General features: G+C 36.2%; 1 protein-coding gene across 1 annotated transcript; it reads right to left on the bottom strand.

The window, feature by feature from the left end:
• Positions 1 to 5,611: 5,611 nt before the first annotated feature.
• LOC112705758 (aldehyde dehydrogenase family 3 member H1) lies at positions 5,612 to 12,776 on the bottom strand. Its single transcript, XM_025756707.3, has 10 exons — positions 12,148 to 12,776; positions 9,470 to 9,538; positions 9,280 to 9,376; positions 8,947 to 9,153; positions 7,405 to 7,520; positions 7,198 to 7,302; positions 6,945 to 7,117; positions 6,742 to 6,832; positions 6,376 to 6,525; positions 5,612 to 6,121 (listed from the first exon to the last, which is right to left on the bottom strand). Exons 1-10 carry the CDS (start codon positions 12,382 to 12,384, stop codon positions 5,888 to 5,890), a joined length of 1,479 nt encoding a protein of 492 aa, XP_025612492.1. The 5' UTR covers positions 12,385 to 12,776; the 3' UTR covers positions 5,612 to 5,887.
• Between the last annotated feature and the right edge of the window lie 3,106 nt (positions 12,777 to 15,882).

The raw sequence follows: 15,882 nt of genomic DNA, 5'->3' as shown, positions 1-15,882 counted from the left end.
TGTGTTACAAGCATGTCCACTATAGACTATTATATATTGTTGAAATGCTCTGAACACCAACTTTCTAATGCCACTAGAACCGCTTAATTTGTACCTTTTTAGCTCAAGTTATGCTTTTTGGATTGTGAAGAGATCAGGGTTGGCAACTCACTAAAGTACACTGGAAGTGCTCCTTCAGTCTTGGCTTTCTTGTTCTTCTTTTTTTCTTTGTTCTTTACTAACTTTCTTCTAAAATCTCCTTGCTCTTTAGTGCTATGGTTGCTTGTTCCTTTTCAACCTTGTTCTTGCTCATTTTCAACTATTTTCTATGCATACCATAGCCAAAGAAACTTTAAGGAATATTGATTAAAAGCACTAAAATCTTAATTAAGAATAAAAAAATCACTAATCTATATTGAAAGAAACACTAAAGAAAACAACTAAAGATACTCATGCATCACAATACAAAACATAAGATCTTGCTTGTGGACAAGCAAGAAAAAAATTATGCACAAAAAAGTCCTCTAAATTTGAGTAGATTGAAGAATTGCTTGATATTTAGTGAGTAAAGTGATCAAGTGACAGTAGGGTAAACTCCAAACTATGTGATCATGAAATTAAAATTCACCAAAGACTTTTTCTCTTGAAACTAAATTTTTTTCTTTTGAAACCACCATTGAAAAACTAGCCCAATCCACATCCACCTTCATATAACACACTGGAAGCTTCATGGAGGAGACAAGAGTCAACTTCTAAAATTGGGGTGCCTCCATTAGGAACCAAGAAATACAAATGCGACAAATTGTCAAACAACTAACAGAGAAGCCATCCAACACTTTTCCAAGTGATACAGTGATAAATCTAAGAGATGAATGGAAGTCCATCATGTTGAGAAGTGGGAAAACCGTGGGTAAATAAGCCATAATCTATGAAGCACATACTGGAGAGGAGGAGATAGAAAAGAAGGAGGCTCATGCACCAACTATTGCTCCAAAAGAGAAAGAAACAGTGAAGCCATATCAACCAAGAAAATAACTAAAGATACTCATGCATCACAACACCAAACTTAAGTTGTTGCTTGTTTCTAAGCAAGAAAAAAACTATCCATAAAGAAGTCCTCTAAATTAGAGTGGGTTGACGAATTACTTGATATTTTAGTGAGTGAAGTGATCAAGTGATAGTGAGGTAACATAATTCACCAAAAGACTTTCTTCTCTTGAAACTAAATTTTCTTCTATTGAAACCACCTTTGAAAAACTAGTCCAATCCACCTCTATCTTCATACAACACACTGGAAGCTTCATGAACGAGACAAGAGTGAACTTCCAAAATTAGGGTGCCTCCATTAAAAACCTAGAAATACAAATTGGACAAATTGCCAAACAACTCACAGAGAAGTCATCCAACACTTTTTCAAGTGATATAGTGATAAATCCAAGAGAAGAATGCAAGGTCATCATGATAAAGAACACTCTGGAGAGGAGGAGATAAAAAAGAAGGAGGCTTATGTACCAATTATTGCTCTAAAAAAGAAGAGAACAATGAAGCCATATCAACCAGGAATTCCTTTTTCTCAAAGGCTACAAAAACAACATCTTGATGGACAATTCTCCAACTTTTTGGAGGTGTTCAAGAAGCTTCACATCAACATTCCATTCATAGAAAGGAGATGAAACAGTGGTGATGACCGAAGAATATAGTTCCATAATTCAAAGAGATTTGCCAAGAAAGATGAAGGATCTAGGGAGCTTCCGAATTTCATGCACCATTGGGAGCACTTTCGAAAAATCCTTGTCTGTGATAAAGAAGCTACAAATCTAAGAAGTTAGACCAACAAGGATAAATGGCGGACAAATCAATGAAATATACACATGGAGTAGTTGAAAATGTCTTTGTTAAAGTGGAAAAGTTTTTTCTCCCAGTAGATTTTGTGATCTATGACATGGAGGAGGATAAAAATGCCTCCATCATTCTTGGAAGACAATTCCTAGCCACTGAAAGAGCTCTCATTCTAGGTCTCTAATGTATCAAGTTTGGCCTTAATCGCATCCTTCCAGCAGTCATGCATAATTGCCTGCTCATAGGAATGTGGTTCTGTGTTGTTGGATATGGCAATAGAAAAGGCTCTTTGTGAAGGGCTATACCTATTCAAACTAATATAATTGCAACTGGAATATTTCTTGAAATTGGAGTCATCTGTGCTTGATACTGAAGTTTGCATGCACTAAAAGTCTTTGAGATAAAGAAGCTTATTTCTTAATCTTGTTAATTTTTGTAGAGGTGTGTGAAATTGATTGTGCTGGTGAGGCTGTGTTTGAAGGAACACAATGTTATACTGTGGTAAGTGTAGTGGAAGTTGTGAGTTGGTATTGCATTGAGTGTCACTAGCTTCTAAGTTTTCAAGTAGAGAAGAATTGTGTATTTCTTGTGGTATTGAGTCAAAACTAGCATCTTTGGTGGGATTTGAAAAACAAGTGTCGTCTGGATCTAGTGCATGAAAAACTGGTGCAGCAGGTGGTATTGACTCAACTGTTTGTGTGTGCATATTTTGAAGAGATCATGAAATGGAAAGCTGTTTTCATAGAAAACATATCCTTTTGTGCCTTATTGTAAACCCAAAAACACACACTTTGATGCTCTTTTATCAAGTTTTCTTCTATTGCTAGTTAGTGCAGATAAAAAGGCCAAACAATGAGAAATTCTTAAATGCTCAATAGAAGACAGCTTATTACGTAAAATCTTATATAGGCACTTATCCTTTAAAGATGATCTTAGGATTTTGTTTATTATGAATGCAGCATATGCTACAGTATAATCCCATAAGCACTTAGGCATATTTGATTTGAAAATTATGACTCTAGCAATGTACAATATATCTTGGTGTTTGCACTCCATGACCCCATTTTGTTGACGAGTCTCAACACACAAGGTCTGGTGAAGAACGCCTTTTGAGTTGAAAATTTTTTTTAAAGCTTTAAATTCAGTGCCATGATTTGATCTTACATTTTTGACATGAGTATTGTGTTGATTTTCAGCCAAAAGAATGAAATTTTGCAAAATGAAAGGTGTCTCGGATTTGTTCTTCATGAAATGTAACCAAAAGAATAATCATCTACAATGGTTAAGAAATACTTGTGACCATTTATGAAGGGTTGGCCACTGGCCCCAAACATCAACATGAAGTAGATCAAATTGTTTATCTGATCGAATCTTACTTGTACTAAAAGATAAATGTTTCTTCTCGACATAATGGCAGAACTCACAAGGAAGAACATGTGGTGATGTGGAGTGTAATCTAACTCATTGTATTGTTTTTCAAAATTTTTAAACCTATCATTTGACACATGACCTAACCTACAATGCCAGAGATGGAACTCATCTAATTGATTAACAGCATTAATGTGTTTGACCGTGTTAGTGTGCTTAGTTGGTGCCTTTAGATTTTTTTGCCTCTATATCATGTCTTTCTTTTAGTATGTAAATCCTTTCTCAAGCTCAGCTACTCCGATCGTCTTCAAGGAAAGCTAATCCTGCACCTCACAATTAATATGATTGAACAAAACTTGACATGATAGAGAGTTGGTGGCTTTAGAAATTGAAATCAGATTAAAAGAGAAGCTAGGGACATATAAGACATCAGTTAAGTAGAATTCTTTAGTGAAGGAAACTATGCCACATATGGTGGAGACAGTCTGTGAATTGTTCGACATTTTGACAATTACTGGGCTAATGACTTTGTAAGATTGAAATAATTTCAGTGCAAATAACAAATAATACATGAGCAGTTGCTTTTGTATTTAAGATCCATTTTTGAGAAAAATCAGATTGTGTATATGATCTGAGAATTTCAAATACATCTGAAGAGGGGGGGGGGGGGGGAGAGAACTGTTGTTGCTGAATCATTGTTACAAGTAAATAATTGTGTTTGCTGTGTGAACATTGCGATTAAGGCTTTCTTTTGATCATTAGTGAACAATTCCCCAAAATCTTGATATTCTCCTCCCTAAGACGAGAGCTTGTTGTTGTCTTCTTCATTGCTCTCAACGACCATCAAGTTGTTTATGGTGGTTCCTTGTTGAGCTCGCTGCATATGGGGGGACCCATGTTTGTGATAACAACTATCAATCAGATGCCACAGTGAGCACACAGCTTGGGAGGACCTTGTCCTCAACCACTTCCATTAACTCCACATCCCCTTCCTCTCCCTCTAATGTTTAGCGATCCATTTCTAAGTGTTGCGTTTATCAGAATCTTGGAATTTAGCATCTCTGGCTGGTTTAGCTGTCTTTCTTGCTAAAAAAAAAGTTGATAAATCGCAGCAACCTCTCAGAAGGGTTTCATCAACATTACTCGGGATTTGGCAATGGAGTATTAGTCATTGAGCCCCTTAGAAATCGAATTGCATTTGTTCTTTTCTTGTATCGTCTCATTATACCAAGTCCGCAACCACATTCTTTCATGCACTTGCAACTAGGAACTAGTTCAAATTTTTTGGGTTCTTCCCAGATTCCTTTAAGTTTTGTGAAATATGACGTCACTGGCATCTTTCCTTGCTTTATTGAGAACAGTTCTTCTTGCAACTCCCTTACTCTAAATGCATCCCCTTCTTAGAATTTGTGCTTTAGGTCATTCCAAAGTTCACACACATTGTTGTACGAAAGGACACTTTGGAGAATATCTTGACTTAGTGGCGCAAGTAGCCATGAGAGTGCAAGTATATTGCATTTATCCCATGCATCGAACTTGCTATCTGCCTCATCAGGTTTTAGCAATGATCCATCCACAAAATTGATCTTATTCTTTCCATGTAGAATGCGCCCGAGCGGTGGTTTTGATTTGTTAGTGGAGTTGAAGTGAGAGCGTTACCTGGATTCTCACTTGGATGTAAGAAGTAAAGCTTGAGGGATCTTGATTGAGATTCAATGTCGCTTTCAGGGCTTAAGCTTGAATTGACGAGAATTGTGCCATCATTTTCGTGAATCGCTGGAATTCAGCCATGGAGAAATCTTGATTATTTGAATTTGAGTGTCCATGAGGTTCTGGACTTATCAGATCCATCGTTCTTTCTTGTGATCTCGCTGAAAATGAGCTTGAATCACAAGATCAGAATTCACAAAAGTTTATTAAACCTTGAAAATTGAAGGTACTCACAACAAATCTCAGAAAACCATCAAGCTTACTGCACCATGTTGAATCTCTATTCTTGGTGGCAGAGAAAGTGGGTGAGAGGAGAGATTGCAAGAGTAGAGTTTGAAAAGTTTCTAATATGAATTCTGACTTTAGAATGATGAATCTTTACATTTCTACAGATACATGTCATTGCTTATGTACTGGCTGCCATAAGCTTAACTATAATCTTAACTACTCTAGTTTGCCTAACTAAATTCACACTGCTATTGCTGACTAACTAACTTCTACAAACTGTAAGTGTAACTAATTTAGTTATGGCAGCTGGTAGCTCATTTCCTTTCACTACTCAGCTATCTTAATATACTGCTATCTAAAAAGCCAGGCATTATTTTATTGGCGGGATAAATTTTCTAGCCTTGTTCGCCCTTTTTGACAAGTTAAATAGAGGGCCTTGGATGTCAAAGCCGAGCCACTTCGCTAAGAGAACATCAAAGCACAAAGGTTTGTAACAAGCAGGTATTTAGAAATTTTCATTTAAGAAGAAATAAATTTCGTGCCCAGAAACACTACAAATGAATATCAAATTATCAATACATAAATTTGAACTGGATTAGTCGCTCAAGAAAGAGTAACCACAGAACATCTTAAAAATTGAACTTTTGATAGTTTAAAAGAAAATAGCAAAGTATGACTATGTCACTGGACATTAAAATACAAGGTAGAACAAATGATGAATCAAATATCAGTAGCATCAAGTTTCCAAGACTACTAACTGAGCCTAGGACAATCCAAACAGGGCACGAATTATACCAAGTAAGCCACCACCAACTAGTGCCTTCAACAATCTCATCTTTATATTTGTGTATGGTGGGTACCTTACTGGTGCATCGCCGAGAAAACTGCGATAAAGAACTGCTTTTTTGTGGCTAAATGCATCAAATGAGAATTTTCCATGGTATGCACCGACTCCACTCTCCCCAACTCCCCCAAAAGGCAGAGTATTTACTGCAAGCTGCCCCAAGGAAAAAGGCCAAATGGAAAAACAAAAGCACAAGTGTGTTGAGATTTCAAATGAATTAAACATAATGAAATGAATAGCATGGATGTAAAGGTGTAAAAGCCAAAATATTACTTAGAGTAGAACTAATTTCTGTATGAACCAATAAAAAAGACTTGGGTACATAAAACATGTTTTACAAAAGACTTGTGAATCACTTGTTATAGGAGCCATTCAGGGATACATTTCAAACCATAAACAATACTTACATGTAATGCAGTGTCATTGACAACCAAACCTCCTGCAGAAATATTCATTACAAACTGTTCCTTGAGCCTATTGTTGATCGTAAACAAATACGCAGCGAGAGGCTTTGTTCCTGAATTGATCACATCAAAGCTTTCTTCCAGTTTATCAACCTGTTTCAAACAAGGAAGTGAATCTTATTTCCGAAATGCACTTGTCCCACGTATTGATGCACATACAACTTACTTTCTCATCTGGTAAACATGCAACTATTCATTTTGTACATTAGATTTCTTGTAAAAGCAACCGGGGAAAAAAATACAAGCAAACAATGCAATATCTTTACAAAAGACCTTTCACTAAAGTTACGTTGAGGTCTTAATTCTCACCGTCATGATGGGAAGTAAAGGACCAAATATCTCCTCACGCATTATCAGGGAATTTCGTGGGATATCCAATAGAATAGTGGGGCTAATCCTCCTGCAATTTAAGGGAAAATATAAATGATAGTGTCAAGATCTTCACTATACAGTATACACTAAATAAATACTTCATCGATGAAGTTATTCGTTAGAGCAGACAGAGAGCTTACAGTTTGCTTTCATCTTTTTCGCCTCCAAATACAATCTTCCCAGAAACCTTCTCATCATCCAAGAACTTTGTCAAACGACCAAAGTGATTGGAGTTCACTATACGAGACAAATCTTTTGATTCCAACGGATTCTTTCCATAAAACTTCTCCAATTCGGCCTTGAGGGAATCCACCTAGAAACAGGAAACGCTAAGCAGTTATGAAATAAAGAAAGATTTATAATCCCAACTACACTTGGGGTGGAAGTTATTACCAACTTGGGAGCATAGTCTTTTGTCGTAATAATATAATCTGGAGAAACACACGCTTGTCCATTGTTACAACCCCACTTTCCAGCAATTATTCGTCTCGTTGCTACCTTGCCAGGTCAATTTCAAATTTATTTAAAGTCAAAATCAAATGCAAGGAAATCAGTATGGTAGCAAGTGATTGACAATAGAAAAGTGACGCAAAGTTATACCTTCAAATCAATATTTGAATCAACAACAACCGGAGATTTTCCTCCAAGCTCCAGCACTACTGGTGTCAGGTGTTTAGCAGCAGCAGCCATCACTATGCGCCCGACCCTTCCATTTCCTAAAATTAAAAGAAAGTTAGTTTAGTGTTAGGGATTACTGTATGCAACAGAAATCTCAAGTAATCATAACAGGAGAAGATAATAAATCCCCCTATATTAATTAATAATTGGAATTCATACATAAGACCGACAATAAAAGTCTCAATATGTTCCAGATACAAGAACAACCAATGCAGCTAAACTAAGGCACTTGGTCACACCCATTGAGCATGGAGCAAGGCATAACCTCATTCATTATCCTCCTTTTAATGAACAATAATGCCAAGAGATACAAAGTTAACTCATATCTATGCATCAATTATCTATCATTATAGCAGCATATATGAATACGGCTTAGAAGAGCTGCAAGTGTCATACTGCCTTGTCCAACAAGATATGTGAACATCTCACATACGGGATGCTTGATGTTGTAGTTAAGGAGTGGTTCTTCCCACTTAATAACTAGCTTTTAAAGTGTGGTTTCTCCCTTTCCTTAGATACTTAACAATGATATCAGAGCCTCAGTTGTCGACGCCATGGAAAAGGCTACCTATAGGCTGAATTAAGGTAAATATCGAATACTGATAGCCAGTAGCAAACTCGCTATCACTAGGTCAATGTCGATAGAGTGAAGCTTCTATGGACGGGTGTGGTTTCCTACTTTCCTTAGATACTTAACACATTCTTGACCAATTAATTATATGATTTAATATTGTTACATGACACTCAAAATATCTCAAGATGCAGAGTCCCTGCTCTGAATTTCAATCTAAGATAACCAATTCGACAGCAAATAACAGTTGCATTGTAGAGGTATACTGTGCTATATCCACAACCAAAATTCCATAGCAACCCAGCCAGCCATTATTTAAAAATGAAGTATTTCCTATTCCCAAAAAAAGGTGGGGGAAAGAATAAAGCTTTTCATAAGAAACAACTTGTAGGTTGGCCACTATATAATGAAAAGGAAAATGCTCTCTGGAAGTATATATCCATGAAAACTGCATACATTGATTCAACAATCGTACAATAATGATTTCGGGACAAATTGAAATGAATACCAAATGCTATCAGATGCAATAAGTGACATCAGATACGGTAAGGTTCATATGATCATTGTCAATCCCATGTATCAAACAGGATATCATTTATGACTAAAATAACATCATCAAACAAGATATGAATGACATAGAAACTGTAAATTGCAAGCTGGGAAACAGTCATGTGATTTGAACGAGGCACATGATTTTTAATCTTTAAAGATTTCTGGTAAAACAATGCACTTGTTGAACTATCCAGAAAGCTTTTACAATTAGACACTTGCATAAGATCTTAATGAAGATCAACCATAAGGGGAGTTTTCACCATTTAAAACAGAAAACCGTATCATTTCAAAATCATAAACCATGAAAGAAATTCAGAAAGTTCTAGAAAAATGATAAGGACCTGTATAAAAAATTTTGTCCCACTTTTGCTGCAGCAATGCAGATGTTTCATCAACTGCTCCCTCAACAACTCTTATACAGGAGTTATCTAGGTACTCCCCTAGCAATTTTGCCAGCAGTGATGATGTGGCTGGAGCAATTTCTGATGGCTTTAGAACCAAGGCATTACCAGCTGCAATAGCTCCAATGACTGGTTCAAGTGACAACACTGTAAAAACAGATCGAAAATGTATTATTAACATCTTTATATACTTTAAAGATAGACCTTAAAGGCATGAGAACATAAGTTGTCAACTCAACATTTGAAACAAGCTTTAACCAAATATTAACATACAAAACGGATAGTTCCATGCAGAGATGACTAACACAACCCCCAGTGGTTCGGATACTATTTCAGCTGTAGAAGGAAAGGTTGCAATTGAAGTTTTGACCTACATAACACAGAAACGCATTTGATAAAAGAATCAAGCAAAGCACTTTCTGTCCAAGGGATAAATTTCTCGCTTATAAGAAAGTAATAGTACCTTTTCTGAAGTCATCCAGCGTTTCAACTCCTTGAGTGCAGCTTTGCATGAATTTTTGAACATAGCAATCTGCAATAAATACCATCAGTCATGCAAAGCCACAAAATGACATATTTAATACTATTGTACTTTACGGTAAACATAATTTGTTCAATAAATGAACAACCTAACAAACAACAATGAGGGATTGGTTAGTTTTTAGTTTTCTTCTACTCTTAGGATTTTGTAAATAAGAAAGTGAAACCAATGAAAATAATAAATTCTTATTTTAATTTTTTTTATTTTCCATTTACAAAATCCTGAAAATAAAAATATTTAAGAATGGAAACAGAAACCACTAGGCACTACAGTTTCATCCTACATTTTGCCCTTCATGCCCATGTTGAAAACTCCAATTACCAAAATAGATATAATACCAAAGGCCGAACAAAAAAAAAAAGGGGGGGGGGGGGGGAGGGGGTGATTTTGTGGCTACCTATGTTAAACACTGCAACTGTTTCACACCTGTAAACCATAAATAGTCAAATGTACACCAACTGATTGCATATCAGAGGTCACACTACCTCCATAGACAGACAGAACAAAATCTTACTAACTTTGATGATATAAACAAAATGTGCAGAAGTCAAGTTAGGCAGAACTGAGCAGCAGCAGCCTAAGATCCAAACTAAATTCAAATGAGAATTAACCAGTCCAATATGCATCATTGAAGTTTTCGACTTTTTGGAATTTTAACCATATTAGTTTTTCATTACTTAAAATTTAAGAGAGTATCAAAGCAAGACTCCGGCTCCAAATGCGCAGAGTTTTCCCCTTCTCTGGTGCAAAAGTGTTTCAGGCAGACATTTAGGAGTAAAACTTGGGAAGGTCTTCTGCAACACAATGCCATCCGATCCATATAGGCACCTTAATTGGTACATGGTTCAAACTTAAATAGGCACATAATATCAAAAATGAAAAATCCTTCATAGACACAACATCCAAAATCAACCGTTCATGCTTCATTTAATAATCTGATTATTTATTATAACAATTAACCAGTAGCATTGCTGAGCTAAACTGACTGGAATTCTATTTTTCAACTTTGTGAAAGAAGGAAGGGAAAAAATAATCCAATTGTTTTAGTTCAACAACCCACAATGTATGAACAGGTGTACTACCTGTCTACCACAAACCAAAAAAAGGAAGGAAACTCCAAAAAAAAAAATTAAATAAATAAATAAAGAAGAAAAAGAAAAGGGTAAAAAAGGAAAGGCCACAACCAATTACCAAAGCAATACTCACTTCACACCCTGTGACGGTTGTTCAAGAAAAACCTTACCACCATTGTAGTTGTCATTGAAATAAATGTAAGAACCTATACAACCTATGAAAATTTCACAAGCAAAGGTAGAGTGGCCCCCACATAAAAAGGAGAAAGGCCATGTGGGAGCTGAAGAGAGTGCCATTAATGCTCACAGCAACCGCACACAGCAACACTTCCACCACCAAAGTGAATCATCAATAAATGAATTGCTATTTAGCACTAACCAAGCACCCTACTACCACAAAGACACACATCTAGTTCCTTTTTACACACAAAACATGCACCCCTACCACAAACTTTGACACACAAAAATAACTATTTTTATATCATGTCTGGTAGTGATAGATAGCATAAAAGAATTTTCTTTTTACATGTTTTGCTTTCACAGTCCTCACTTTTTGGAGGTAAAATAAAAGGTAAAAAATTAAAATAGTTGTCTCGATTTCTTATTTCACGTAAGATATAGAAAGAGTTTTTGCATTTCAGTCCCTTGTAATTCTATCTAGTCTCTGAAACCAAACGCCGCCTTAAATTTTCCAAAATGAAGAAACAGCACAACACGTCAGCATGAAAGTGTTGCATATGGTATAGGCTAACCTAACATCGTATAATCCCCGCGGAACTGTAGCCTTCCATCATAAATGAACTGCAATCCTGTATAACAACCATCCAGAACAATGTCTCTGACACGGACAGAAGGCCATAGGAACTTCATTCAGTATTCAGAATTCGGGACAACAATTATCGTAGCGGAACCATCAGGAATAAAATAAAATAAGAACAGAGGGATTAATGTTTCTCATAGCACACGAAATTCAACACCCTCCTATATTATTAGTGATTACACTTGCATATACTATAGTATGAGTTTGATCTAAAACTCTTTTACTTATCTATTTTCTAAAAAGCAACTTAGGTGTATCTGTCCTCCGAAATTCATTGACCAGCAGCAAATATTTAATGGAGATCAGATCCGCCACAAATTAGTCCGTGGTCTGCTACGGCCGACGGCGTGGAAGGCAAAATAAGTTATTAGTAATTAATATTATTCAACCGTATTCATTGCTATGCCTGGAATAATGCGACTTAATTAGTTAGTAAACGCAATTTTTCAGAATATTCTACGAACTGACCGCAACCACAACTCTAAATGTGGGGGAAAATCATGAGATATACTAATTATCAAGCAACGAATTGGTTATTGGTTATTGATACGCAGAGAACCCATTGCAGGTTAACCAATAAACAAGGTGTAAACGGCTGAAAAGCAAAGGGGGAAAAAAAAAGTAAAACTCAATCATGTAGGAGTAGAGAGAAGAATAAACGACAAAGGAGGTGGCGGTGGTTGATAAAGAAGAAGAAGAACAGAGACCTCGTAAGCGACGGTTTCGAGTGGCGGTTTGGCGAGGTCTGAGTAAAGCGCGTCGATGATCTGCTGCTCGTGAGCGTCGCAGAGTTTGATAAGCGCCTTGAGCTGCGACGCTCTCCATTCGTAGCTTCGCGTTGTACCCGAAGCGAAAGTCGCCCTTAAGTTATTGACAAGAAGTGACGCTGCTTCTGCGTTGAACGATTCCTTCTTCTTTTCATCTGCATTCGTCGAAGACGACATTGTTATTGTTGAACCCGAAGGCGAGACGCCCAACCCAGAGTCAATGAAATAAAAAAGGTGAAAAGATGAGATGAGTGTGTGGGGGCTTGCAATTGGAAATTGGTAGCGCAGCGTGTGCAAAGAAATTATAACAAGGCGTAGGAAATTGTAATGAGCGGAGTAAGCTAAGGATAGGGTGTGACGGGTGCTGTAGTGTCTTGTACTACTGCTTGCTTATATACTTATATCATTTGATATATGGTATTGATCGCGTCGTGTCTGTTCTTCCCCACGGGCGCCTCCTGGAGTTCGGGGTGGTCGTCCTTACAATTTCGGGCACAAGATATTTTAAGGGTTCTACCTTGTTTTAACACTCTGTTTTCTATAGAATATTTTAAAATTTTGAAGAGTTCAAAATAGAGGTTAATTTTTTTCGTATGATATACTAAAATATTTTATACAATTATATAATTATATCTATTTTTTAATAATTATTTACATAATTAATAAAAATAATAATTATTTTTTATGATATAGTATTCGTAATTAGGTGTATATAAAGTTATTTTATATTAATAGTATATTAAGATTAAATTTTTTAAGATATTATATAATTTTAGAATTTAAATATATATGTGTATATATAATTTTAAAATATTTTATTTATACATACAACAAAATAACATAAGATGATTTACATGTGTAGTAAGTTTAATTTTAAATTATTTTCTTTTTATCGATCAAGTTTTAAAGAAGAGAAATTTTGAAAATTTCTTCCTTTGTAAAAGCATATCAAATTCTTTATAAAATAAAATATTCTACAAAAATAATTAAAATTTATAAAAATTTTTCTATTAATATCCAAACAAACTATTTAACTTGATAGCCTTAAAATTATTATTATTATTATTATTATTATTATTATTATTATTATTATTTGCTAGCGAGGTGAATTTAAGATTATCTCACAGAATATAGATTTATAATATTGAGACATGAAGCTATGATGGATTTTTTTATTCTAAGTCAGTATTTCTATAAGAGTGGGATGTACCTACAAGAGATTTTAATATTCAAATCAAAAGAATTCATTAGATGAAATAATGGTAATATAAATGTTTTTGAATGTGAAAATTGCACTTGGAAAAACTAATAGCTTCCTTATTTATATTGCTTATCTCTAGAAAGTGATGGATTTAGTTAACCTTTTTTCATGTTTTCAGAAAAAGTTTAGATAAGATATGATACCGTTTTAAACATGGAGGTGTGATTCAAATATAATGATATGATTTTATATGATTTAAATTATGAAATGTCGTTTATGGTTGTTATCAATGTTTTGAGAACCGGACCGGACCGGCCGGTTCAACCGGAAAAACCGAGAACCGGTCATTTGACCGGTCCGATTAAGCTATAAAATCGTCTTGCAAAAAATCGGATAAAAAATCGGTCAAACCGGTAGTTAACCGGTGAACCGGTAGAACCGGTTTTTAATAAAGCCGGTTCATTCCTCCAAGTCAAAACGGCGCCGTTTACATCCAAAAAAAAAAAGGAAAAATGAAAACCCAGCGCATAACACCTCCCACCCCACCCTTTTCTCTCTCTCACCCAGCGCATAACACCTCCCCCCACCCTACCCTCACCCACCAGAAAACCCTAATCCTCTTTGAATTCGAAGAACCTCTCTTTGAATTCGAAGAACAGCCACCACCCATAATCCTCTCTTCTCCTTGAAGAATAGCCACTACCCACCATTCCACTTCAGAGCTAAAATTCATCACCGAACCCTTCTCACCCTTCTCTCTCTCTCTCTCTGTCGCTATCTCTGTCCGAGCTCTCTCTCTCGCTGCTCCTCGCCGTGGGTCGTCGCCGCTTCTCTGCTCCTCGCCGCTTCTCTGCTCCTCGCCGCTTCTCTGCTTCTCGTCGTGGTTCATTGCTGCTTCTCCCCTCCTTCCCGTGCGTGGTTTCTGCTTCTTCCCTCCTCTTCGTTTCTGCTTCTCTCCGGCGTCGTTTCTGCTTCTCTGCTCCGCACCATGTCTCGCCGTCGTTGCTTCTCTTCTTCGCGTGGAGTCTCTAGTCTCTGCTACAACCCTCTCAGGTCTCAAATCTCTTCTTCTCTGCTTCAAGCCTTCAACCCTCTCAGGTCTCAAGTCTCAATCTCAGTCTCTAACTCTCCCTGATTCTATCTCCCTAACTCTATAGCTCTGAAATTTAAAATTTATCTGAACATGCATATGATGTATTATTGATGATTCTGCTGAATTTTGAGATATTAATGTTTTGAATTTTAATTTGAATTCAGTCCGTTGATCTTGAACTAATTCTGCTGAGATTGAGTTATAAATTCAATTGTATAATTTATTAATTCTGCTGAGATTGATTTTTAAATCTAATATTTTATATTTGTTTTGGTGAATTGCTGTTTTACTGTTATTGATTCAAAATAAAAACATTGCCACAATTCTGCATTGAAATTATTATATGGCTTCATATGATTTGGTTCAGTATGATTCTTAGGTTGGGTACATGTTTGGGATGTTCTGGAAAGTGACTTGATTAACTTACAGAAGTTCACATATGGAGAAGTTAATTTTTTAAAAAAATTATTATATATTTAATTAAAACGGTTGAACTCCGGTTGAACCCCGATTGAACCATTAAACCATTGAACCAGTTACTTAACCGGTTCAATGACCGGTCCGGTTCTCGCAACTTTGGTTGTTATTCAAAGTCTCCAAACCGTGTTTGATTTAGGCCATCATTTTTTTTTGGACGTGATTTGGGCCATCAGTTAAGCAATTCTATTGGGACCAAAGGGAATGTCTAGAACAAAGCCCTCCAAACACTGGAGGTCAAATATCGGGTTCCTATATTTTCTAAGTTCTAGCTTTTGCTTTTAATCTGTTTTACCAAGGTAAAGACCATGTGTTTTGATGATGTTGCCTTTATTGGGGAAGTTTAATAACATATTTTGGCTCTTCGAGGTAAAGCTATGTGTTGCTGGCTTTCCATGACAGAGTCAAGTAGTGTAGATGACGGCTCTCGAAGGTAGAGCTGTGCATTGTAGTTGGTGGCTTTCCGTAAAAGAGTCGTGCATTGGAGTTTATTCCTTTCAGAGGAAGAGCCAGGTATTGTGTAACACCCTATTACCTCAAGTCGTAAAGTAAATGATAACAAAGTGCCACGACATTTCTATAGCTCATATAATATAATATATAGAAAGAATTAATAATACTAGAAGCCGGATAAAGAAATAAAGCTCAAAACAGAGATTAAAAAGCACGAAACGTTCACACGATAACTAAAAGCATAAGGCACAAGTTATAACATGTTAAAGATATTAGATTTTTTGGGTCTAGGAAGTTGTTTAGAGGATTCATTGAGAATTCGGCTAGCCTACTACCCGGAGGGAATCAACGTGATCAACTTGAAGACGGGTGTGAAAACAAAGTGTGGGATCCCGAATCACACAAGGAGAATCAATTTTAGGATCTCATGGTTTGTGATGAACTCCATTAA

The sequence above is a fragment of the Arachis hypogaea genome, chromosome 8 (assembly GCF_003086295.3).
Source record: "Arachis hypogaea cultivar Tifrunner chromosome 8, arahy.Tifrunner.gnm2.J5K5, whole genome shotgun sequence".
In the NCBI taxonomy this organism is placed as follows: Eukaryota; Viridiplantae; Streptophyta; class Magnoliopsida; order Fabales; family Fabaceae; genus Arachis; species Arachis hypogaea.
This window is presented reverse-complemented; position numbering and strand designations above follow the sequence as displayed.

Coding starts and splice junctions, on each gene's coding strand:
- LOC112705758 (XM_025756707.3), bottom strand. CDS start 12,384: ATGTCGTCTTCGACGAATGCAGATGAAAAGAAGAAGGAATCGTTCAAC. Junction 9,377..9,469: donor GCTGGATGACTTCAGAAAAG/GTACTATTACTT, acceptor TGTGTTATGTAG/GTCAAAACTTCAATTGCAAC. Junction 9,154..9,279: donor TGCATGGAACTATCCGTTTT/GTATGTTAATAT, acceptor CTGTTTTTACAG/TGTTGTCACTTGAACCAGTC.